This window comes from Epithele typhae (assembly GCF_022376455.1).
Source record: "Epithele typhae strain CBS 203.58 chromosome Unknown BXZ73scaffold_50, whole genome shotgun sequence".
Taxonomy (NCBI): domain Eukaryota; kingdom Fungi; phylum Basidiomycota; class Agaricomycetes; order Polyporales; family Epitheliaceae; genus Epithele; species Epithele typhae.
The window spans coordinates 180747-204506 of record NW_025954241.1 but is presented as its reverse complement, the minus strand read 5'-3'; the positions used below and the strand labels follow the sequence as shown (position 1 = coordinate 204506).

At 57.7% G+C, this 23760-nt stretch overlaps 8 protein-coding genes across 8 annotated transcripts; 5 read left to right on the top strand and 3 right to left on the bottom strand.

The window, feature by feature from the left end:
- Window positions 1–332: 332 nt before the first annotated feature.
- BXZ73DRAFT_104346 (uncharacterized protein) lies at window positions 333–2219 on the top strand (the record flags this gene model as incomplete). Its single annotated transcript, XM_048015852.1, has 1 exon — window positions 333–2219. The coding sequence occupies one exon, from the start codon at window positions 333–335 to the stop codon at window positions 2217–2219; it is 1887 nt and encodes a 628-aa protein (XP_047874870.1).
- A 748-nt stretch (window positions 2220–2967) lies between these two features.
- Window positions 2968–5549, top strand: BXZ73DRAFT_51680 (kinesin-domain-containing protein; the record flags this gene model as incomplete). Its single annotated transcript, XM_048020679.1, has 7 exons — window positions 2968–3284; window positions 3504–4383; window positions 4442–4585; window positions 4634–4747; window positions 4798–5262; window positions 5317–5436; window positions 5490–5549. 7 exons carry the CDS (start codon window positions 2968–2970, stop codon window positions 5547–5549), a joined length of 2100 nt encoding a protein of 699 aa, XP_047874869.1.
- A 206-nt stretch (window positions 5550–5755) lies between these two features.
- BXZ73DRAFT_51678 (DNase I-like protein) lies at window positions 5756–7881 on the bottom strand (the record flags this gene model as incomplete). Its single annotated transcript, XM_048020678.1, has 5 exons — window positions 5756–6894; window positions 6948–7586; window positions 7652–7719; window positions 7776–7807; window positions 7858–7881. 5 exons carry the CDS (start codon window positions 7879–7881, stop codon window positions 5756–5758), a joined length of 1902 nt encoding a protein of 633 aa, XP_047874868.1.
- A 703-nt stretch (window positions 7882–8584) lies between these two features.
- Window positions 8585–10357, top strand: BXZ73DRAFT_104343 (uncharacterized protein; the record flags this gene model as incomplete). The annotated part of the gene is made up of 4 exons (XM_048015851.1): window positions 8585–9054; window positions 9117–9683; window positions 9749–10216; window positions 10279–10357. The coding sequence occupies 4 exons, from the start codon at window positions 8585–8587 to the stop codon at window positions 10355–10357; spliced, it is 1584 nt and encodes a 527-aa protein (XP_047874867.1).
- A 601-nt stretch (window positions 10358–10958) lies between these two features.
- Window positions 10959–12297, bottom strand: BXZ73DRAFT_104342 (UBC-like protein; the record flags this gene model as incomplete). The annotated part of the gene is made up of 8 exons (XM_048015850.1): window positions 10959–11255; window positions 11482–11626; window positions 11703–11731; window positions 11789–11863; window positions 11915–12007; window positions 12067–12080; window positions 12137–12218; window positions 12271–12297. The coding sequence occupies 8 exons, from the start codon at window positions 12295–12297 to the stop codon at window positions 10959–10961; spliced, it is 762 nt and encodes a 253-aa protein (XP_047874866.1).
- Window positions 12298–13196: 899 nt separating this feature from the next.
- On the top strand, window positions 13197–15018 carry BXZ73DRAFT_79862 (uncharacterized protein; the record flags this gene model as incomplete). Its single annotated transcript, XM_048023178.1, has 6 exons — window positions 13197–13253; window positions 13325–13399; window positions 13422–13475; window positions 13530–14081; window positions 14605–14868; window positions 14911–15018. The coding sequence occupies 6 exons, from the start codon at window positions 13197–13199 to the stop codon at window positions 15016–15018; spliced, it is 1110 nt and encodes a 369-aa protein (XP_047874865.1).
- An 869-nt stretch (window positions 15019–15887) lies between these two features.
- On the top strand, window positions 15888–18549 carry BXZ73DRAFT_51713 (uncharacterized protein; the record flags this gene model as incomplete). The annotated part of the gene is made up of 2 exons (XM_048020683.1): window positions 15888–16506; window positions 16562–18549. 2 exons carry the CDS (start codon window positions 15888–15890, stop codon window positions 18547–18549), a joined length of 2607 nt encoding a protein of 868 aa, XP_047874864.1.
- Window positions 18550–19890: 1341 nt separating this feature from the next.
- Window positions 19891–20555, bottom strand: BXZ73DRAFT_79860 (uncharacterized protein; the record flags this gene model as incomplete). Its single annotated transcript, XM_048023177.1, has 2 exons — window positions 19891–20415; window positions 20466–20555. The coding sequence occupies 2 exons, from the start codon at window positions 20553–20555 to the stop codon at window positions 19891–19893; spliced, it is 615 nt and encodes a 204-aa protein (XP_047874863.1).
- Window positions 20556–23760: the final 3205 nt, after the last annotated feature.

Here is a 23760-nt window from a genome sequence, read left to right as displayed (position 1 = left end):
GTTCCGGAAGTTGCGCATATAGTGATGTATATCGTCCTTGTTTGTAATGCGAAGATGCAGTTCTGTGTACGTCTGTGTGAGTTGTTCAAGAGTTGTTACGATGACGCGCATTTCGTTATCCTTGCTCAAGCGCTCATGGAGTTGGGCGTTTGCGGCGAAGCCCCTATACAGCGCTCGTAACAATCGAAACACGACGGGCGCTCCAGAGCCTGCCAACCCTTCCTTGAACCACAACATACACTGGACCACAACCCGCAGCGACGACCCCCAGTTGTGAGTTCATTCCTGCTTACATATGATTGATGGCATACTGATTGCCTGCTGCAGCTGACATGGATACTCCTTCGCCAGCCGTCCATCGCGTTCCTGTAGACGTGATAGTCGAGATCTTCGCTCTCACCGGACTGGCCATGCACTCAGGATGGAACCTCAAGTACTCTCTGCATGCCAAAATGGAGTGGGTCAAACTCATGCTCGTTTGTCGGCTCTGGCGCGACATAGGTCTTCAAGCCCCATCCCTTTGGAGAAGTATCGCGGTCAAGAAGGACCTCGACGTGCTCCGCCTCCTATTTGAGCGCTCCGCCTCGTGCACTGTCGACCTCTTCATGAACGATCGCGCCGAATTGAACGTCTTGGCCATGCCCCTCCTCCTCCAGCATGCCGACAGAATTCGATCTATCTCCACATGCAGAGACTTCTATATCCGCGATCTCAGCTCGTTGGAGCCTCTCTTCACCATCCCACTTCCAGCTCTGCGGGCGATCAACATCAAGCCAACGAGATTGGAATTGTACGAGGGGGTTGGGCTAGAGCCAGAGACTCCCATACCCGTATTGAAGCTCTCTGCCATACTCCATCCTCCGCTTTACAGGCTCCAATGCTCCCCCGGTATTGTCTTGCCATCGACGCCCAGCGCTTGGTCCCAGCTCACCACTCTCAAGCTCACCGAGCGTTCGAGTAACATAGATAACACAGCCGGTCCAGCACTCAGATCCCTGCTTTTCCTTCTCAGGCATACAGAGCGCCTCCGAAGTCTCCGTATCCTGGTGGAGTATACCCACGATCTGCTTGTTTCTTCCATCATACCTACCATGGAGGATGAAGATATTGGCGATGCCGTCGAAGCAGTTCAGCTCCTTCATCTCCAGAATCTATGTCTGCAAGCCCCTCGGGAGTTCGCTCTTCCGTTCCTCCGCGCCCTGAAATGCGGAGACTCTCTTCACAGCCTCACCATCCATATTCCCCTCTTTCGAGAAAACGACGACCCCCTGATCGATATCGACGCTGTGCTGCCTTCCGGGGTTCGCCAAGCCTTTCTTTCGAAGGTGAAAAGGCTTTCAGTCAGCAGCACGGGCTACTCTAGTACAGGGATGGCAAGTTCTCCCGCCAGGGCCACTTTCATCCTGGGCCTCACCAGCTCCTTAAGCGGCTTCAGTCGAGACGAAGGACCATACCTGCTCTGCCCCTTCGTGTCGTTGTGCGATTTGAAGGCGGATCTTCCCTTGACAGAACTTTGCATCACGACCCCAATGCCAGATCAAGGCATCCCCTTGGAACTGTGGCGACGCATCTTCACCGCGTTCCCATGCATGCGCTCGCTCTCCTTCGGCCGGTGCACGCTGTCTAGTCTCCAGGCTCTAGAGGCCTTATGCTCGCTCGCCAGCGACCCGGACGCTCCCCCATCTTGCGCTACCTCTCTCCGCAAACTCGGCGTCTACTACAAAGCCCCGTGGCGGCGCACCACGCTCGGCCCCTACCCTGTGCTCTGGGCGCTGTATCGTCTGTGCCGCGCACGGAACGCGCGCGGGGTCCCGCGCTTCAGTCACTTGAGCCTCGAGGTTTCGCAGGCGTGGGAAAGGACGTACCGGACACTTCGTGTCCACCGGTGGATGCTACTGTCCGTCTTGTGTCACTCCTCCAGGGATTATTCGTACGATGGGGGAGACGGGGTGGAGCTCGCGGCGCTCTGGGACCACTGGGACGATGAGCCGGAGCCCGACCCGGCGACGTCGCGCTGGAGGACGGTCGGGCCGTTCAGCCACCAGAGGGTGTCGGTGGAGGACGAGTGCGGAGAGTGGCGGGATCTGTACCACAAGTTCAGGGTCCTCGCGGTCGCGGTGGAGGTGGAGGTGGAGAAGCGGCTGGAGGCGAAGTATGATTGGATTTTGTGTCAGAAGGAGCTGCGGGCTACCCTGGCGCAGCGGACGGAACAGCTGTAAGAATACTGGTAGGTGTCATGATTGTTTGTATGGATTCTATGATCGACGTCTCCATGCGTAAACTCATAGGACGATCCCAGGCACTATACGCACACCAGCGCTCGCCCGCGATGCAATTCGTGTTTGCCCCTCTTGTGGGCATCTGCCGCTCGCGTCGCGCCCAGACTGGCAGACAGGTTCCCAGACTTAAACATGCTCGAATTCCAAGGCGGCGCGCAAGACTACCTGGACAGGTATGGGGGGTTCTAGTGAGAGGGTGTGTGGATGGCTCGAGATCAAGGGTAACTGGTGTATGGAGGACCTACGGGAGCAAAATTGTGTAGGCCCTTGATTCGTTGTCTCCCCGTGTATCCGCTGTCGAGTATTCTACACGACTTCTTGGAGATCGGTCCTGCATCTTGGACATCACAGCATACTTTAGGCATCCAAGATAAGAAGCATATGTTATACCAGGGACTGGGAAGTGAACTGCGTTCTAGCAGTTAACAGCAGGAGATTGGAACGGTCACATGACAGACGCGACTGGATACACGGGCGCTCGCGGGCCTGGTTGGTTTGAAGGCGCTCCCGCTGCCTCAGATCTCGCTAACGAGCCGCCATGTCCCGCCTCCCACGGTTGCGCTCCTCCTCACCAGACCGCCCTGGTCAGCTCTCAGCACCGTCCATCACGATCCGCTCGACACTCTTTGCCTCAAACTCCGTCTCTCAAACTGCCGACGCCGCCAACGCCGCCACCACAACCCAGACGATGCCCCCCGCCGGCACCTCAAACTCGCTCAAGCGCAAGGCGCAGGAGAACATCGGTCTCGACCTCCAACCGCGCAAGCTCGCAGCCATTGCGGAGGGCCCGAACGCCAATCAGCCGCTCCGACCGGTCAAGGCGCTGCCCAATGGCACGGCCGCGTCCAAGCTAGGGAAGGGTCCCCCGCCTCTCACGAAGCCGAGGGCGCCCCCGCTGACTTCTTCGACGACCGTGGCCTCGACGAGAAGGACCAGGTCAACCAGTGCACCACCGAAGACTGCACCTGTAAGGCCACCTGCGAGGCCGACATCGAGAATTGGCAGGTGAGTGTTCGATTCGTGACAGTGGTTGGAGTGGGCCGAGGGTGCGATTTATTTGCCGGTGGGTGGCAGCATTGGGTGCATGAGGTGTCCGTGTCCGCTTCAGTGGGGTATATGCAATGTTGATTCACATTTGGTCTTTTTATACATACTGCCGACCACTTCAACTCCTCGCGCTCCCTCTCCTTGTTCATCTTCGATGGGCTGACCGATTTCTTGCAGCACCCGGGCAAACGTTCAAGGAGACCAACTTCAATCGATACAAGAACAAATCGCTGGCATACAAGCAGCGCAAGCCGCCGACGCCGCTCGCTTCAACGCCGACCTCGCCCAAGAGCGCGCCAAACGCTCCGACCTCCAGGCCTCGCACGAGGCCCTCTCCCGCGAGCTCACCAGCTCCCGGACACAGGAGATCGCGCAGCGCAACGAGCTCTACATCGCCTCGGACGAGCTCAACGCGCTCCGGCAGCGGCACGAGCGCGAGATCTCGGAGCTCCAGGCCGACCTCCGCAAGAAGGACCGCGAGCTCCGGGAGCTGAACGAGGACCTCCGGCTCGCCCAGAGCGACCTCGAGCGCGAGCGCGAGACGGTCAAGGGCCTCAAGGCGACCGTGTCCCAGCAGGCGACGGCGCAGCTCTCCCTCACGGCGCAGATCGGCGCGATGCAAGCGGAGAAGGCGGCGTTCCAGGCCGAGTACAACCGCACGGCGGGCTCGCGCGCGGACCTTGCGGTGCAGCTCGAACGCGCGACGAAGCGCGTCGAGGAGCTCGAGCGGGAGGCGCGCGAGGGCGAGAGCGTGCGGAGGAAGCTGCACAACATGGTCCAGGAGCTCAAGGGGAACATCCGGGTGTTCTGCCGCGTGCGGCCTGTCCTCCGCTCAGACATCCTCCCTGCGACCCTGGTTGCGTCTACGTCGTCGGACGTCGACTTTGAGGGAACTGCCAGTCCAGACCCGGAGAAGGAGGCGGATCTCCGCGAGGAAGCGATGGCCCAATTGGCCTACCCGGACAGGCTGGACCACAAGGAGATCGTTGTCAAGGCGTCGAGCGAAAGTGCAACAGGACAGGAGCGCAAGGAAGAGTGGCAGTTCTCTTTCGACAGGGTGAGTGCTCTTGCTTTCTGAGAAATTTCAGACATATCTGACACTCGACATTATCTAGGTCTTCGAACCTCACTCCACACAGGGAGAGGTATTCGAAGAGATCTCTCAACTGGCTCAGAGTTGCACCGATGGATACAACGTGTGCGTCTTCGCGTACGGTCAAACCGGATCTGGCAAGTCCTTTACGATGGAGGGTGGTTCTGTAAGTAGTTTCTTTCTTTCTCTTCAGCCCTCGTTGACCTGCCCACAGTCCGAAGCCGCAGCTGGTATGATCCCAAGAGCAGTTGAGCAAGTCTTCCGAGTTGCCGAGGAGCTCAAGACGAAGGGATGGCAGTACAAGATGGAAGGCCAGTTCCTTGAGATCGTACGTCGTCCGTTCGTCCCCTCCTGCTACCAGCTCACCGCCCCCTCCAGTACAACGAGACGATCAACGACCTCCTCGGCAAGGGCGAGTTCGACAAGAAGAAGCACGACATCAAACATGACACGAAGACTGGGCGGACGACGGTCACCGACGTCAATGTCGTCAAACTCTCCTCCCCCTCGCAGGTCCGCACCCTGCTCTCCGTCGCCCAGGGCCGCCGCACGGTCGCGGCGACACTCATGAACGAGCGCTCCTCGCGCTCGCACTCTGTCTTCACCCTCCGGATCCGCGGCGAGAACGCGCTCACGGGCGAGTCGTGCGAGGGCAGCCTCAACCTCGTCGACCTCGCCGGCTCGGAGCGCCTCGAGAAGAGCGGTGCCGGCGCGGACAAGGACCGCCTGAAGGAGACGCAGAGCATCAACAAGAGCCTGAGCGCGCTCGGAGACGTGATCGCTGCACTGGGCGAGAAAGGCGAGGGGAAGGGGGACAAGCACATCCCGTACCGGAACTCCAAGGTGCGCGCAGTGTTGTCTTGGTACCCTCGGATAGTGCTGACGCAGAGATTGCAGCTCACGTATCTCCTCCAAAACTCACTGAGCGGGAACTCGAAGACGCTCATGTTCCTCAACCTCTCACCACTGGCCACCCACCTCAACGAGTCTCTCTGTTCTCTCCGCTTTGCGACGAAGGTCCGTGCCTGTTGTTAGCGCTCTCCTTGCGTCTTGCTCACGGTTTTCTCCAGGTCAACAACACGGCTATCGGCACGGCGAAGAAGCAGGCGAAAACGAACCAGACGGCGTAACTTTATTGCATACTCATTTCGTTGTTGTTGCGAGACTTTGCTGGCAATCTCTTCTATTTCGGACTCTTCCTTGCATGTCACATCGCTCTCCATGTGTACGTTGTTTCGCCGTTGTATACAAGCTCGAGATTACACTACATCGCTATAATGATGGTGAGACAGCAAGCGAAGTGCGGATCCAACGTCCCCCGCTCCTCTCTAAATTACTACCCCTTCCCCTTCCCCGTGCCTTTCTCCTTCAACGCCTCCCTCCGCACCTCGCTCGCCCACTTGAAGTAGCTGCACCGATACTGCGGGTCGACCTCCTCCCGCAGCCGCTCCCCCCGGCCCTTGTCGAACCCAGGCCCGACCGGGCGCGCGCACAGGTAGAAGCGCTTGCCCTTGTTCGGGCCCTGCTTGTTCACCGTCCAGAGCCGTGCGGGCTCATGGTGCACCGTGCACAGCGGCGGGGGCACCTTCGCGAAAAGCGCCGACCACGCGTCTTTGTCGGCGCCGGCGCCTGGTGTTTGTGACGACGACTGGGAGGACGGCGAGGAGTCGGCGGCGAGCTCGCAGGCGAGGCGGCGGTCTGCGTCGAGCTGGTCCGTGTCGTCGTCTGCAGGCGGCAGCTGGGGCTGGGAGGACGCGGGGCGGTCGTCGTCACTGTCGTCGACCTGGATCACCTCGGGTTGCGAGTGAGACTGCGACTGCGATGGGGAGTGCTTCGAGCTCGAGGCGGGGGGCTTGGCGAAGAAGGACGCGAGGCTTGCCTGGCCCATGCCCTGCTTCCGCTTCTTCGTCGGCGCGGAGGAGCTCGCGGCGAGCGCGGCGGGCTTGCGCTTGCTCACCGACGGGGCGGAGATCGCGCGCGTCGTCTGTGACGGCTTGAACTTCTTCGCTGGGGGCTCGGCGGGCTGTGTACGCAGGGCGGGGGCGGGGGCGGGGGCGGGGGTGGGAGACGCGCTGGAGGCGGTGGGTGCTGGGGTCTGCGAGGACGACGGGGACTGTGAGAGGGGCGGGGTGGGGCTGGGATCCGTCTTCGCTGTGGTTGAGACGACTTGTTTGCCGAAGAACGCGGAGAGCACGGTCTGCTTCCCAGCGAACTCGGGCCAGAACTTTGCGACAAGCCGAGGGGGTTCTTTGAGGTCCGCGTGCTGCTTCATGGCGTCGCGCAACGTCAGGACTTCTCCCGAGTCGAGAGTGATCTGCTCGTGCAGGTCGATATATATTGGGCAGTGGTCTGAGCCTTTGAGCGAAGGCTGGATGTCGCCTCCGGAAATCCATGGGAGGAGCCCCTTGGTGACGAGGATATAGTCTATTCGAGCACCGTAGTTTGTCTCGCGTCCCTGAAGTTTGTTATTCCAACCTGACGGTGCCAAAGTGAGACTGGAAGAGGAGAGGTGGTGATGAGGAACGTACAGGTATACATGCCCTTGCGTGTCGGATGCAGCTCGCGGATAATGTCCGTCATAGGTCCATTAGGACTAAGCCACTTGTGAAACCACGCTCTCGCGGGGTGCACATAGAAGTTTTCGCTCACACTAGGCAACTGGCCTTCGGCTGAGTCGATAGGCGCCGCGCACGAATTGATATCGCCGAGGACGATGACCTCCCGATGCTCCTCCTCCACCAACTTGCGGACTCGCTCCTGCAACAGCAGGTGGTAGTTCATCTTGAACGACAGGCGTGCGTCTGAAGTCTCGTTGGGGCAATAGACGTTGATAAGAACGAAGAGCCCGAAGTCGACGACGAGGCCGCGGCCCTCGCTGTCGAGGTTGTCGAACGAGGAGGGCACTCCGCCGTTTTCATCCGCGAAGAGGTCCATGCTGTGCGGATAGGGGTATGAGGGTGATATTCGCTCTTCCTCCGAGAGCGGCGGCTTCGGTTGGAGCCTGCCCGAGAGGCCCTCCTCGGCTTTCAAAGGTACGACCTTGCGCGAGTCGGTATACACTGCGACTCCACTGTACCCGCCTTTATTCGTGGGGAAGGAGAGTAGAGCGTGGTATGGGTCGGGCACGCCCACGTCACGCGGGAGCGTCGCTCGCGATGACTTCATCTCTGGACAGTGGCCACGCGAGGTCCATGTCAGGGCGCTCTTTCGTGATCGGTGCTGAAGATCGTACCTTGAAAGCAGATAATGTCGGCTTTGAGCTCCTCCAGTATGCCGTCGCACGACTTGAACGTGTTCCATCTAGCACAGCCATGAGCGGGATGTATGCACCCAATTGCATTCGAGATGAGACTCACGGGTGATACTGGGGGAGGGTCCTAATACCATTCTACTACATATAAACCGCGGCCCTGATGTCAAATAGAATATGGAGCTTACTATGTTCCAAGACAGAATTCGCATGAAAAGTTGTCCACACTCCTACATTCGCTACGCAAACTAGCCGACTAATCCACCTGTTCTCGTCTTGCTAGCTCAGAATTGACGTCGCTCGAGTGGGTATATGCGACGGATTTGAGTTTCGCAGCACGTTAGGGGGTAGTGCTGAGGTATTAGCAGAGTGTTGGCGCGGTCAGCGTAGGAGGCAAACGCGAAGCGCGTGGGGTGGGCCGGGGTCGCAGGTCGACAGCGTTCGGCACTACGTGACAGCATAGACGCGAACAGTCACTCTCGGTCACACATTAGAAGGGATTCCGCTTTCCTCGGAGGCAATGCTCCTTTCAAGGCTCCCAAGTCGACGCGCTCGTCCATAGACTCTCGCCCTCATCCCGCGCAGCATTACCAAAACCTCCGTGCTCTTGTATGCTGCTCATTCCACTCTGAACGGGCCCAATCCTTCCTTTGGATCTCCCAACGGGGCATGTCTGCGAATGGCGGACGAGGCTTTCGCGGGCGTGGCAGACGGTCGCATTTTGGCAAAGCCGGTGGATCTGGTCCACAACCGCAGGAAGACACTCAGCCCAATGAGCTGCTAGGAAAGCGGCAAGTGAGTGGTGCGCCTCCAGTGATTGCCTCCTCTCGTCCTGCACACAAGATTCGCAAGCGAGGCAATGGGAGCCATGCAATGTTCAGCACCTTTCGGGGAGGACATCTGTCGCGGCAGCCTATGGCCAACGCTTCCATCCCGGGAAGCTCGAGGGCGTTCCCTCTTCCACCCCCCAATGCGGATCCTCTCCAGTCCCGCCCCTTCCCTCCAGCGTCCGGTTCATCCTCGATCACGACCGCCCCTTCGCTTGCTTCTGCCCTCCAAACACCCCATCCTACCCCTCAGCGGAACGAGCCCTCAGAGCGCGAGGTAGCGACCTTACCTCCTGCCGTCCCTGCAAGCTTTGTATCCATGCCGTCGCTAGGGATCAAGAGAGAACGCAGTCCCTCTCCGCTACTCTCACTCAATCCCATCCTGATCACCGCAGGTTCCATGCGCATCGCGCCTGTCCCCGAAGCATGCAAGAACTCGAAACCAGGCTTCCAGGTGGCACGCAAAGCTCTCGCGCAAGCTGAGATGGGGAAACTTCAGAAGCTGGGGCTCCGCCCAACGCGCGTTTTCACGCGTGAAGATGGCATGGTCATTGATTGGTACGTTGGACTATAGTTGCACTTATGCTGCAGCGCTGGAGTTGATGTACTACCCTTCGCAGGACAAGCCCTGTCGCCGTCATGTCCGACACCCTACGACCCCCGCCGCTAATGGAGGCTGCTCAAGGAGAAGGCGAGCCGGTCCCCACTGAGGCTTTCAATCCCATGAAGAAATTCAAGGTGCTCCCTGCCGACCCATCGTCCAGTGATGCCGCCCCACCTCCTCAGCCCTTTGGAATTGAAAAGTTCAAGCGGACTGCTCATCCACCGGCGAAACCTGCGTCTCGTTCACGCATGTCTATCACTCCTCTGGCTATCATCGACCTCGCCGATGAGGGCGATTCCCAGAGTATCGGTAATACCCCGCTTACAACCACGGCGATGCGATCCCTCAACAAATCGAAGTTGACTTCGTCTTCCCGAGATCCCCAGTCCCGCCCAACCAGTCCTCAAGCGCATACAAGTGACGACCTCGGGACCTGCGCAGGATCCTCACGTTTGCGCTCTCCTACCATCACTCCGTCTGTCTTACCCCCGCCCCACACACCTATCCCCATCGCGAACCACACCGAAGGCTCCGTGGCTAGAGACGAAGTACTGACCGATGCAGCGCTCGACTTCATACAGCGGTATGCCCCGCCTCGTCCCTTCTCTGATCCCTAGTGCTAACGACTCGCGTCTCCTCCCCGTGCAGCTACGCCGCCGCTTTCTTCACCGACCGCGCATCGCTCGCGCACGCATACGCCTCCACCGCGCTTCTCTCCGTGCGCTCTCCTGCCTCCGCCTCCTCCGCCGCCCACGTGGGTCGCGCGGCGGTCGTCGCCGCTCTTCTGGGGCTTGACAGCGCACAGGTGCTCGAGCCGCACGTGCGTTGTGCGGGCGGCGAGGGGGGTGGAGGTGCAGCCGACGATGTGGGGATGCCACTCGACTACGACGTCGTCGCGCTCCAGCGGGAGGAGGCCGTGCTGATCATTACCTATTCGAGCCCGGGGAGCCCGGAGAGGCGCAAGGGCAAGGGAAGGGGAGAGGACACAGGGAAGGGGAAAGAGAGGGCGCGAGAGCGACGGGCGGACGAAGGGGACGGGGACAACGGGGACGGGCGGCGGTGGGTGTGCGAGCAGCGGTTCGTCCTCCGGCGGCGGGAGCTGGAGGCGGCAGACAGGTGAGTAGACACCCTGGATGAGTGGGAGGGGGCTGGGGCTGACCTCGCTTCGACCTCTCTAGGGACGCGCCGGGCCTCTGGCCGTTTGTCGCAGTGCTGCACCAGATGGCGGTCAGACAGCTTCCTCGAGGTTTGAGATGACTGGGAGCCCGGATGTATTCTTGATTTCTGTGTGTCCGTAGGTGTAGTTGTTAAGTCCAGGGCCGGTGATGACGGAACAAAGTTGCTTCGATGTTTGCATGTGTATGATTGCAAGCATAAGCTGCGGCAGAGCCCGCGAATGTGCTACTATACGTGCAAGCAAACGCGACCGGAAGTACGCGCGAACACACGCGCGGATCCTTGAGGCCAACATTGGCAGACTACACGTTTGAGGCTTCCAACCATGCATTCTACCGATACACTACACGCAAGAGGTACCACCTAGACAGAACGAATGAAGGGGGCCGATGACCAACGAGGCATCCAAGGAAGATTGAGGAACCGAGACGTTAAGGAACGTGTGTATTCAACAGGGTCCAACAGAATAGATTAATACCAGTGAGGGTGGGAGAGGCGCTGCGGAAGAAAGTGGGGTGGAGGTAGGGATGTTTGGGACGTCGGTCGGGGCAGACCTACACGCCACATAAGGGGAAACAGAGGACAGGGCCAGAAACTCAGCTGTACCACGCCGCACACGGCCACACTGCAGTGCCATCCATGCCTACAGCCAGTCGGCCGACGCCGCCCGCAACGGCCTCGGTCAATTGCTCGTCGACATGCGTGAGACGACGAGCGCGAGGACCAGGATGGCGCCCCAGCGCCACTTATCCCAAACGACGTGCCAAACGGAGCCGATCCACCCGCGCGCCGCCGCAGCGTCTGGGCCCGAGCCGTTCGAAGAGCGCTTCACCGCACTACCGCCGGCAGGTGTAGAGGTAAGAACGGGTGCAGGGTTGGGGGCTGGGGCCACAACCGGTGGTGGGGGAGGTGGGGATTTGGATGCTCCGCGCTCTTTCTCGGCCATGTTTGGAACGTCACGGAGGGTAGGTGTGCAGTACTGCGAGCGAAACTGTGAGTAAATTGTACGCCTTATGATGGTGTAAGATGGCGAAGGAGGGAAATCGCCCGAGCGCCTCCGATTCGCCTGCGACGACTGAGACGAGGGGGCAGGACGGATAGCCGCGGGAACGGCATCCTTTGTTCCCCGACGCCACGCCATACTACATATGGTCGACGACGAAACAGGAGGTGTGGGTGTACATAAAGAAGCGGGGCGGACTCACCTCAGGGAAAGCCTCCTTGAACCGCTTCTGCTTCAGATTCCAGGCATGACTTCGTGCAGCATATATCCGTTTCTCCGCCTCGGTGGTGTTGACGGAGCCTGTCGTCATCTCATCCGAGAGCATGAAAGACAATAACCCTGTTAATCTGATGTACCGCAGCACCGCAACAAGATATATCTCAGAAGACGAGTCGGATGATATCGCGAGAAGGATAGACATACATCGTTGCAACGCTCCATGCCGGATTCCACTAATCGGGTGAATGAGAGCGTGTTCAGGCGCAAAATGCCAAGAGTGCGCTACTCACCGATCCCGGGTGGAAGTCCGACATGGAGAAGCAGATCTTCTTGTCGGGCGAGAACCGGCCAGATGGCGTCAACATCTGGGCCAGATTTGGGTGTGACATCATAGAGTATAGAACGATGCGGCGTACCTTGATGCCTGGGGGCTTGAACGGATACTCGGAGGGAAACATCAGCATGCCGTGGTACTCCCCGCCAGCAAAAGGTGAATCGGGAGGTCCTCGCTAGAGAGTTGAGGTCATTCTGAGTGGCTCAGATAAAGACATGGGTGAAACGGACGCACTATGATGTAGTTCCCTGAAGCGATCCGGTCAGCAGGCGTAACTTAGACCATATATATGCGTGAAGCGTACAAGTGAGGATGTCCTTCTCATCTGGGGCAGCCCAAACGAACGGAGGAGGCTCCTTCTGCATGGTGATGTATTCCTTGCTAAGCTAGGGTAGCCGTCAGCATCGGTTTCGAATTCCCGACGAGATAGGCACGTACACGTTTGTATGCGGCCTTAGATGCCATTTGTGAGAGTGTGCAGGATACGGCGGGGTGTGGGTGGGCGAGTGGTGGTGGTTGGAGTCGAAGTGTGAGTGGCAGAGTCGGGATTGGGGCAGCCTGCTCACGTGGCTTTACATATCCAGCGAGGCGCTGTGTTGCCCTTGACCACTCGACGACCACTGCCGCATATCTTCCTCTCCTCATGCACAAGCTCCTGCCACGGTTCTTGTTTTGTACCCCGGTGTCTGTTCCTTCCGTTGTTACCATCTGGATATCGCATCGTATCATCTGGCAGACCCACAGGCATGAGCGTGTCGCGCACGTTGTTCAAGGATGGTACGGTTCCGCGTGTGGTCGGTCACATACCGGGCGTGCGTTAGTTCCCCCTAGCCTTGCGTGGCGGCTGAATCGATCGAGTCCACAGTGGTCTGAGATCCCACGTATCGGGCAAGTATCAGCGAGAATCTGCGTTCAAATAAGATGCCGGGATGTTGCCACCATCTCGCGTTGTTCTTGCATAGCGCTGCTTACTCTCTGTTTGCAGGCCCGACTATCACCAGTCGTGCGTGGTCACTGGCGTGGATAGAACGCGACCCCGACGACCTGTAGTAGTTTCCACGCAATATCGCTGGACCATAACACCGACCACGGAAACGTCGCCGCAAGGTAGGAAACATGTCACAAACAAAGCTTGGTGAATTCGTCCAAGCCGTCCAACCGGTTTTTAGCTCCTTGCCCTGAGCATTTTGGTGATCTCCGTCCACGAGCCCGTCGGTGGTCGACGATACAGCTCTTGGCGGTACTTCGTGTCCCCTCTAGCCCCGGACGAACACCGATAAATTAGGTGTAGACTCCAATGCCAGTTCCCAAATGCTGTTTTTCTTCTTCTTGCCTTGGCATATACTATTCCCGTGCGGATTCGCATGTCGGGTGCGAGGCTCGAGCGTTTCGAGCGTCTGAGGGCCGAGGCAGGCGGATGGGTACAGGCGCCGAAACGACTATGGACGCCTTTGTTTGATCTCCCATTTTCCGACTTGCATTCACCTGGCAGAGGACTTTTTCGTGGAGTGCGAGCTGGTACCTCGGATCCCGCCAGGTCGTCAGCAACGAACATGCCCCTCAGCTAGTACGTAGACGACCACCTGCAGCTCATCTTCCACTCGCCAGCTCAACAGCTCGGCTCCGATATCAATGGTTTTCATGTGCGTGCCTTCCTTCTAACCATCGTGCAATGCCTGACTACCCCGTGGCTCTAGCTTTCGGACGAAGAATTAAGCGGCGCTACCCCTCCCAAAGCCAGACACACGTCTCTCTCTCTCCCATCGAGCCCAGAGCCCCTTGATTCCGCCGGCTCCGCCACTCCCAAGGCTGACCACACGCCTCTCCCTCACCCATCGACCCTCCCTCGCGTCAATTGTCTACCGTACCCGCCTCACACTAACCCGCGCTGCCTCTGGGTTTACGGCCACTTGATCGCAGACAACGTCAGGAAGAGGCTAGTCGCGGAGATGCCCACCCTAGGGCGCATATCGCTAGACAACTTTTTCGAGGTGTACCCCGTCATCGCACGCAAGCTTCTCGGAGTGAACGAGAAGACGGCGAATGAGGTCCGCCTCGTCGCTTGCCAGGTCCATGTCAGCGCGACGAGGAAGATCCCGGAGCTCTACAGGATGGACCTGACCAACCATATGCCGCGGCTCGTGCTCTCGCTGTTCACATTCACGAAGCGGGCGTTCCGCACGCTACCGTCGCAGGCTGCGGTGGACGAGGTGACGGATATGATGGGGAGCCCGCCCGTGTGGTGGCCGGTCTGGCTATGGGATCTGTGAACGTGAGTTGCCAGTTCAGATCCTTTGCCGCATTCAAGTCCTGATTGCCCGGGTAGCTCTTTTGCTCCCTTCGCACTCCTCACGTGTTTTTGTCACCCATGTCATTGCTGTTTCGCCACAGCATCTGTCATCACGCTTGAGTTTACACCTCCAGCTACCCCTCGTTGCCGCCCCAGTATTCCCAAAGGCAGGAGTCTCTAAACGGCGTTGAAGGCAACTCTCATTTGCGGTTATAAGAGTGCAAAGTCGAGGAAGTTATCGAAGCTTGGAGCGCCTCAGCGGAGTTCGATTGATATGTTAATCTGTTACTTGAAACCGCGATGACTTTTTTGGTCTCCGCGAAAACGGTTCTACTCCATGGGACGCACTGTCTGGTACCCGACCACGATGTCGAGAACGGATGCAGACATACAAACCCTATTTCCCTCCCCCGTTCATCAAAGTCATTTCCATGTACGCATATTGATTTCCAACCATTCTTGATGGCTGACCCACCCTCCAGCTTTCAAACGACGATTCCGACGGGTCTACCGCTCCCAAGGCAAACCAAACGCCATTACCTTCCGAACCGAGCCCAGAACCCCCCGCCCCCGTCGACTGCACGCCCTACCCCCCTTACACCAAGCCGCGCCGTGCATGGGTATACGGCTACGTCATCTCAACCGCTGTGCGGAATAGGCTTATAGTGGAGTTTCCCGCCCTGGAACCTATCCCTCCAGAGTACTTCGCGAAGGCGCTCCCGTACGTCGCCTGCCAAGTCCTCAAAGTGAGTGATCAGAAGACGGACGTGCGGCTTTTGGTCTGCCAGATGGTTCAAGAGGCTGTGGAAAAGATCCCGGAGTTCCACAAGCTGCCGTCGCAGGAGGCGGTGGAAGAGATGACGGACATCATGGGGAGCCCACCCTTAAGGCCTTAAGTGTGGTGGCCGGTCTTGGAATGGCTGTGAACGTGGCTTTCCTGTTAGAGTTCATCCTGTATTCGCCTTCTGACCAGCTCATCAGGCTCTGTTCTAGGCTCTTCTAGCTGTACTTATACTAATTCTCATCCTTTGCGGAAGCTGACGCTGGGGGGCGTGTTGCTGACAGAAATAAGTGCGTGACCCTGTGCCGCGCTCTAGGAATAGGAACATCCATCAACCTTCTTGCCTCCAGCATGCGCAGCAGGGCGACGGCTCAATGAGGGATAACCCGTTCAGAGCCGTGGCTCTCGCCCGGAGAAAGGGTGAGCGAAAGCCGCCGAAATGTCACGTCGCCCCATTTCTCGCAGTGGGCGCTTTCTATTTGGCGATGTAATGCCTCCAAGGACAAGTTGCTGGTATGAAAAGGGGCGATGTCAATGTGCTACTTTGCCATTTGCAAGATGACAAAGGCCGGTCATATTTGAACACATGGAGCACGTGGAACATTGTTACAGCAAGCAACAGCATGACGTCCGCAGGCGCGTGAGTCACAAGTCCCCACTAGTTGTCGTGGTCAGGGCCCGGTATACACGGTATGTATCTAGTGGAGAGAATGCCGCGTAGAGACGAGGAGGAGTCGATGCGTAGTGGAAGATGACAAAAAGGTGCACAGGGCTGAAGTACTGAAGACTCGGCCGGCGGGGCGTGGCCGGCGGAAGCCCTGAAAGGGTAGGCGCCGGTCCGGGCCAGGCACGTATGCGGACGGCGAGGGCCGAGGACTCGGAGCCTGGCGGGGCTGCAGTCGAGGATCTCGTGCTCTCCGCCTTCGTCGTCGGTCCTGCCCTCCTCAACGACCGCCACGACGCCGCCTGCTCTCCCTCCTCCTCATGCAGCCCTCCCAGCTCGAGATCGAGCGCGAGGTCGAAGCCCTCCGCGACATCAGGCGGCGGTCCACCGCTCAGGGCGGCCCCGGCTCCCTCATCCTCGACCCCGATCTTCCCAACGACGCCGCCAACGGCCAGGCTGCATACTGGTCGCCCACCGAAGAGTCCAGCAGCAGCTCCCATGAAAGCCTCCTCTCTGAGACTAGCTCCGCCGCCGCCCAGGATGACCCTTTCTCTCTCTTCTGGGTCCCAGCAAGTCTCCATCCCGAGCTCGCACCGAAAGAGTTCAAGGAGTTCCTCAAGGAGCACGCTCGCTCTCCCCCTGATGGCTCGCCCCCCACCCGCTCCAATTCATCCGCCTCCATCGGCGGCCTTGGCCGCAAGCGGTCCATGCTCAGCCGCCAGTATAAGCCTTCCCCCCACGACGGCGTCGGCGAGAACGAGGAGGAGCCGGTCGTCCCCCTACGTCGAAACCGGACCAGCTTTCTTAACATGCCCCAGCTCACGATCAGTGACCTCCAGAAACTAGAAGAACTCGCGGAGGAGGCCTCCACGAGCGACGACTCATCCAAACTTCGGAGTATGTTGCGGAGGAGCCTGAGCCTGAGCATCGCCCCTTCTGGTATGTGTGCACCTCGCCGTCTCTGTCACGCTTTGCGCCAACCGTGTCGCCGCAGTCATCGACCAGATGGATGATCTCAGAGATCCTGGCGACGAGGCGGATTCTCCTATCATCGTCCCACCACCAAACCAGATCCTGCGGCGAAGTGCCCGGACGAAGATTCGAAAAGCGGGAACGGGCGAGGGTGCACATCGCTTCACCGCTACTCGGAGTCGCCGTAAATCTCTCACTTCCACTCGTGCCAACACGATGGAGCCCCGGTCTTCCAGCGATATGTCGTCCAGCGATCACGGCGAGGGCGAAACGATTCGTCGTGTCCCACGCTCGAAAGATGACATACCAGATGTCCCGCCGCTGCCTAGGCCCGAGTCCTACAGTGTCGAGACCGCCATCTACGACGCGTATGCGGCCGCCGGGGAGGACGCCGAGCGCGAGTTCGTCAATCTCTCGCCTCCCATCTCACGGAGCCCCGAAATCGTGACAGAACTAGTAGAGGAACCGCAGGAGGTCCACGAGGAGCCGGAGGAGGAAGTACCCCTTCACCATCCACAACCACAAAGGGCGCTGGCGCCGCCGACCTCGGACTACCCGATGCCGCAACGCACTCCCTCTCCATCCTCTCCTTCATCATCCGTTCTGGACTTGTCGGCCTCTACTTCACCTTCAGCGTTGGACGGCGTACAGCGACCTCCTCTCCAGAGCGGCCCCTCCTACCAAGCGCCGGCATCACCGAGTCCCTCTGAGCATCGACGAGAGAAAGGCAACAAGGGATTGTTCAAGTGGGGAGGTGACAAGAGCGGGAAGAAGAAGGAGAAGGACAAGGGCGGAGAGCGTGAAAAAGAAAAGGATCCTGGTTTCTTTGGGTCGCTCTTTGGATCGAAGAAGAAGCAGGACGAGCCTCCGTTGGCAGCCAACGCCGCAGGTCGCGAGGCCGCTGCCGCATTGCTTGGTGCGTCCAAGTCGTCGAAGAACTACGTCCCTCCGCCCTCGCCTCAACTCGGGAACTACGCGCGCTACCCCATCCATGTTGAGCGCGCGATCTACCGTCTGAGTCATATCAAGCTCGCCAATCCCCGGCGGCCGCTCTACGAGCAAGTGCTTATTAGCAACCTCATGTTCTGGTACTTGGGCGTCATCAACAAGACTGGCCAGAACGGGCAGCAGCCCCAGCAACAGGGACAGCAAGCCAATGCGGGCGCTGCAGCTCCACAGCCCACCCCGTCAGCTGCTGACAAAGAACGGGCAGAGAAGGAGAAGCGAGATCAGGAGGAGCGGGCACGCGCGGAGAAGGAGAAGAAGGAGAGCTCACGCAAGGGTAGCCTAACAAAGCCAGCGCCGAATGGACAGCGACGCGCCGAGACTCCCGTACGCGGCCCGCAATACGAGATGCAACATCGCGCGATAGAACAAGGCTATGGCGCGTACGGTGAGCAGCAACCCAACGGCGGACCGCCCCCGGCGCGAACATCCTCGGCTCCTCCCCATCCAATGCAGCGGTCACCACCCTCTCAGCAGCAGCCATACTCAGTCCAATTGGTCCAGCCGCAACCACGCAATGCCGGCTCTCCAGGCTCCGCATCCAGCCAGTATTTCGAGGTCGGTCACGAACCGCCTCAGCTCGCACCACAACAATACCCTTTGGTCGCTACCGGTGCTCCCCAGTTGCCGCCGGGCGCGATGCCACCCGTTGCGGTCGAGCAGGGCTGGCAGCAGCAAAACATGTCCACGAACCACGCGCCGACCTCCCCGCCTCCACGACAGAACTCACCTCCTTCCTCACTACCGTCATCGGGCTCGCGGCGACCACGATCACCCCCTCAGGCCAACCGGTATTCCCCACAGCCGTATGGTGGGAACCAAGGTGGGGGCAAGTCACCCGGACGATCACTATCGGCGACGGCCCAGCCTTCACCGCCCATGGCTGGAATGAACGGGAAGGTGAAGAAGGTAATGAGTGCTCACGCAGTCCCAGGACGCGCGAGCGAGGACGAGGACCTGCCTCTCGCTGTATACCAGCAGCAGCAGAGGCGAAAGGAGTACTGAGGTCCGTCCTCTTAGTTCTGGGCTGTACGTTGGTTTCCTTTCTCCCTTCTTCGTTATGCCATACCTTTCCGTTGTGACTCATCTAGATGTCCCTACGTATCGTCCGTGAGGCTGTATTATGAACACTGTTCCGCCCCCCTCCGACGACGATCCCCACCCGCGCATCTTCTCCCCCACACCCTCCACGCCCTGCATTGCCGTTCCATCTCTCTCGGACTCTTACGCGCGGCCCCCGCTATCTACGCCAGTAATCGCCCCCACGCCCACTCACGCCCGTCTACGTCTACGCTTCTCCGCCCGCCCGCCTTGCCTCGAGGACTGTTCCGTCGCCGGATGCTGCTGCTACCACATTCACATATCCCCGCCCGTCCGTCACGTACGTACCATACGCATACACATATACACCTCACTGTCTCTGGCCACTGTTCCGCGCTGTGCACTACATATGCAAGATACGAACGTCTCGCGAAACGCTGTCTCCCTTCGTCCTCTGATAGACGTGCGGATGCGCCCGCGCACACACCACGCATGACGCTTGGGGTTCAACCTTCGTCTGGTCGTTGTACCTGCCTTCGCAGGGTCGGTTGGTTCGCCTTGGGAGTGGTAGACCGTCGGATTCGTCGTCCGAGAGCTGGAGGGTGGGTCAGGCATCAAGTTAATGGGTGGACGTTATGTAATATGCCTACATGGACCTGGCTGAGATCGGACTCGAGTCAGTGAACGGGTGAGGGAAAGGGGGTCTGTATGTCTGCAGCACCCATACTCGACATTGTGGTTGGCTGCTAGCCTGGGTCCCGGGCGCTCCAAGGGGTAGAGTTGTTTATGCAGAGACCAAAAGAGTATGATATACCAACCCGAGCCTTGAACCTGTATCCGATTGGGCTATGTTATAACCGCAAATCAGACCGCCTTCAACGCCGTTTAGCTGAGATTAATCCTGCGTTTCGAAAGATTTGGTGACAGCGACCACGGGGTGGCAACGATGGGTAGTGGCTCCTCTAATCGTCTCCCATCGTGCACAAATGTATGTATTGTTTGAAACCCTAGGATACAACCCAGCAGAGATTGTTGTGAATTAGTGGCTGAGATGATCAGGGAATGATGTCCCACAAAGGCTAGTAAGGTGCTGGCGGTGGAAGATCGCGAGTGTAAATCACAGCAGAACTTCGTAAAAGTGCTCGGAAGAAAGCGAGACTTTATTAGACAAATGGACTAGAGCACACGGTACGGGAGAGAGCGTATATAGCACGACATGCAGGGTGACCAAACCACGTGAAGAGTGCGGGGAAGAGAGCGAAGGAACTACTCAGGGAACTAGGAAATCCGAATTGCGAAATCGTCCTAGTCATAGAATGGGTCCCACTCATAGACCGGCCACCATACGGGCGGGCTCCCCATCATATCCGTCACCTCGTCCACCGCAGCCTGCGACGGTAGCGTGCGGAACGCCCGGTTCGTGAATGTGAACAACGAGAGCACGAGTTCCGGCATGTGTTTGCCCTTGGTCACGTCCAGCCCGAAGAGCTCCGGGATCTTCCTCGTCGCGCTGCTATGTATCTGGCAAGTGACGAGGCGGACCTCTTTCGCCGTCTTCTCGTCCACTCCGAGGAGCTTGCGTGCAATGACGGGGTACACCTCGACAAAACTGTCCGGGAATATGCGCCCCATGGTGGGCATCTCCGCGACCAGCCTATTCCTGACGTTGTCTCTGACCAAGTAACCATAGACCCAGAGGCGGCGCGGGTTGACGTGTGGCGGGTACGGTAGACAATTGACGCGAGGGAGGGGCTCTGGGCTCGATGGGGGAGGGAGAGGCTTGTCGCCAGCCTTGGGAGTGGTAGAGCCGTCGGAATCTTCGTCGGAGAGCTAGCAGGGTGGTCAGGCGTCAGACGGTGGTCAGAAGGCAGGACACGCACATGAAGACGATCAAGATCGGAGGCGAGCTGCTGCTCTGGGGAGTGCAGTATGAGCCGCAAATCTTCGTCCACGTACCACCTGCGGGTCATAGTGGTTGCCAGTTGGGTTACCGTCTGAGGGGTGAGCGCTAGTAGCTACGAGCTTGGGTAGGGTAGCGCCGGAGTAAGTCCGGCCTCGCCGCCTCGTACTTGCGGAGATTGAATGTGAGTCGAGAGCTGAATATTGAATATTGAGCTGACGCATGGCCTCGAAGGCAACCTGATTTGCTGCTGCCCCCCGGGCCCGGGGTCCCTGAGTATGCTCCGAGTGAGCTCGAGGTACAGTGACGGTCAAAAGTAATGCACACCCTGGCTCTGGCGTCTAGTGCGCTTCATGGCGGGCTCGAATCTCGTCCGTTTGAGACGATTTCTGTATGTACGGGTAGATATTCTGAATGCGAACCTGTGGGTACTTGTTTGAGAAGATTCGGACTAGTATTGAGCGAGATAGGAGGCAAACTCTGTGAGCCACCCTGTCACAGCTGTCACAACTGTGGGCAGGGGGCGACAATGCATGTCTGTAGAAGCAGAACAGCAGAGAGTTGAGAGCTGCGATTTATTTGAGGCTTATTAGGAGTCTGAATGATGCTCTGTGTATGAATTTCAGGCTGCAGAAACTTCTGGTTGGGTCATGTTTGAGCAAACATGGTTTTGAGCTGCCTCAACTCAAATCCGACCATTTGTTCGCACAGGCTCGGTCTGACTGCTACTGCAACAGTATGGAATATTTTTAACATGCTCATAGACGTGATTGATGCAAAAAACCAGAGGAGAAAAGGTGCAGATGTGGTTGTAGAAGGTGCACTGTGGTATTGATCAATGTCACACACATCACAAATCGATGTCTAGAACAGGACAAAGGACCCTGTGAGGCACGAAACTGCTGTGAGAACTCCCCATAAAGAAAGGCTTTCAGATAAGGCACGCAAGGTTGGCCGCTATGGCTTCGTTGCATGGGTACATACTCAGGAAGTTGCCTGATGTGACATGTGCGGCTTCACCAAGTATCCCCCGTCCCAGGTTCGCCGTGTTTTTCGCAATTCGTGCTTGGTATTTGTCTGTATCAACTTTATAAGTCTCTGAAATGTGCTCAAGCTAAAATTCCAGCATACAGACAGCCAGGAAGGCAAAACAATGGAGGCAGGGCAATCATTGAATATGATCATGTCACATCAGACAACTTCCTGAGTATGTACCCATGCAACGAAGCCATAGCGGCCAACCTTGCGTGCCTTATCTGAAAGCCTTTCTTTATGGGGAGTTCTCACAGCAGTTTCGTGCCTCACAGGGTCCTTTGTCCTGTTCTAGACATCGATTTGTGATGTGTGTGACATTGATCAATACCACAGTGCACCTTCTACAACCACATCTGCACCTTTTCTCCTCTGGTTTTTTGCATCAATCACGTCTATGAGCATGTTAAAAATATTCCATACTGTTGCAGTAGCAGTCAGACCGAGCCTGTGCGAACAAATGGTCGGATTTGAGTTGAGGCAGCTCAAAACCATGTTTGCTCAAACATGACCCAACCAGAAGTTTCTGCAGCCTGAAATTCATACACAGAGCATCATTCAGACTCCTAATAAGCCTCAAATAAATCGCAGCTCTCAACTCTCTGCTGTTCTGCTTCTACAGACATGCATTGTCGCCCCCTGCCCACAGTTGTGACAGCTGTGACAGGGTGGCTCACAGAGTTTGCCTCCTATCTCGCTCAATACTAGTCCGAATCTTCTCAAACAAGTACCCACAGGTTCGCATTCAGAATATCTACCCGTACATACAGAAATCGTCTCAAACGGACGAGATTCGAGCCCGCCATGAAGCGCACTAGACGCCAGAGCCAGGGTGTGCATTACTTTTGACCGTCACTGTATGGTGCAGTCCATTCAGTGGCCGCCACTACTTTCGCACAGCTTACATAATCAGTCACGTGGTGGCAATAGCCAGACTTGATTTTCGAGACACTTGAATATGTAGTCCAGAAGCTGAAGATGGCCAATAATGGGCTCGTACGCATGTATAGAACATATTTCTGGACGAAATGAGAAATTTGTGTAGTGATATCCAGTACAAATAGGAATCTGCCTCACTTGTCTGAGCCTTGAGGTCATCATTAATGTGCAGTAGGGACGAACCTGCTAGAAGCCCAGATTGCCAAATTGTCCTGCGAGCACTGATAGTCACGCTATTTATGTATCCAATTGTACTATCTCTGCTCAGTAGCAAATTGATGAGCGTGTACTGGTCCTGACTGAACTGGTCACTGTAGCAATCGCACAAAAGAAGTCTTAGAGAGAGGCGCTTATTACATCACATGACTGTATTAGTCATCTATCAGCACGTGTGGCAATAGCGGGGAGATGAAAATCCTTCAAACTCAGAATTTCGACAAACCCTCTTGGGGATTTGTTCAGACAACGAAAAGGGGGTGATTGGCTAGAGAACTAAGAAATTGGGTGCTTATTGAGCGCTCCCGAAGCGCTGTACAAAAGTAGTGGTGGTCAAATGGACTGCACCATAGGGGACGAGAGGCTTGGACGAGCTCAGCCGCGGAACCAAGGACGCGTGGTGCCGAAGCCAAGGGCCCGCGTGGCGCGGCGTCCGGGACCGGATTTTCTGGACGACTGCGCGCACGTCAGGGCGGAGAGCCAGTCCTCTGTTTATCCTAAAGACGGTATGGGTGACCACAACTTTAGGTCATTAAACGTACTTTATACTGGCGATGGCAGGCTGTACTTGTGCATACACTCACAGATCTTCACGAAGACAGACGGGACTGAGGCGTGCATGTGTCTTCGTCTATCGTCATGCAAGTCTCGGACGATCCTTGGTTGGATGCATTCGACTCGTCGAGAATGGCCACCTCTTCATCACCACTGTGGTGTAATCATATGGTCCGGCGGGATCTTCATAATTCTCAGACGGAGCGTGTTTCGCATGACGCTGGGGGCAGTACGTAGTAGCCGAAGCGCCCCTCAAACCATCGCGACCTTGTCCCACATGTCAAAGGTCTCTAGAACCCAGTGAACAGTCAGTGACTCATGGTATGACGAGGGAGTTTTGATGGAACGGTATAACCACCGGATCCGCGGCGGCGTAGAGACCAGGGACGAGCAGCGCGGCGAATATCCCGATTTTTAGAGGAGACGAGCCTCGAGGGGCCGGTCCATCAGCGCGCGCCGTTGCGCTGGGCGGAGAGCAAGTTTAATGAGGCCGGAGTGAGACCTCAGGCACCCCGTTAGCGACGTCACCGGCC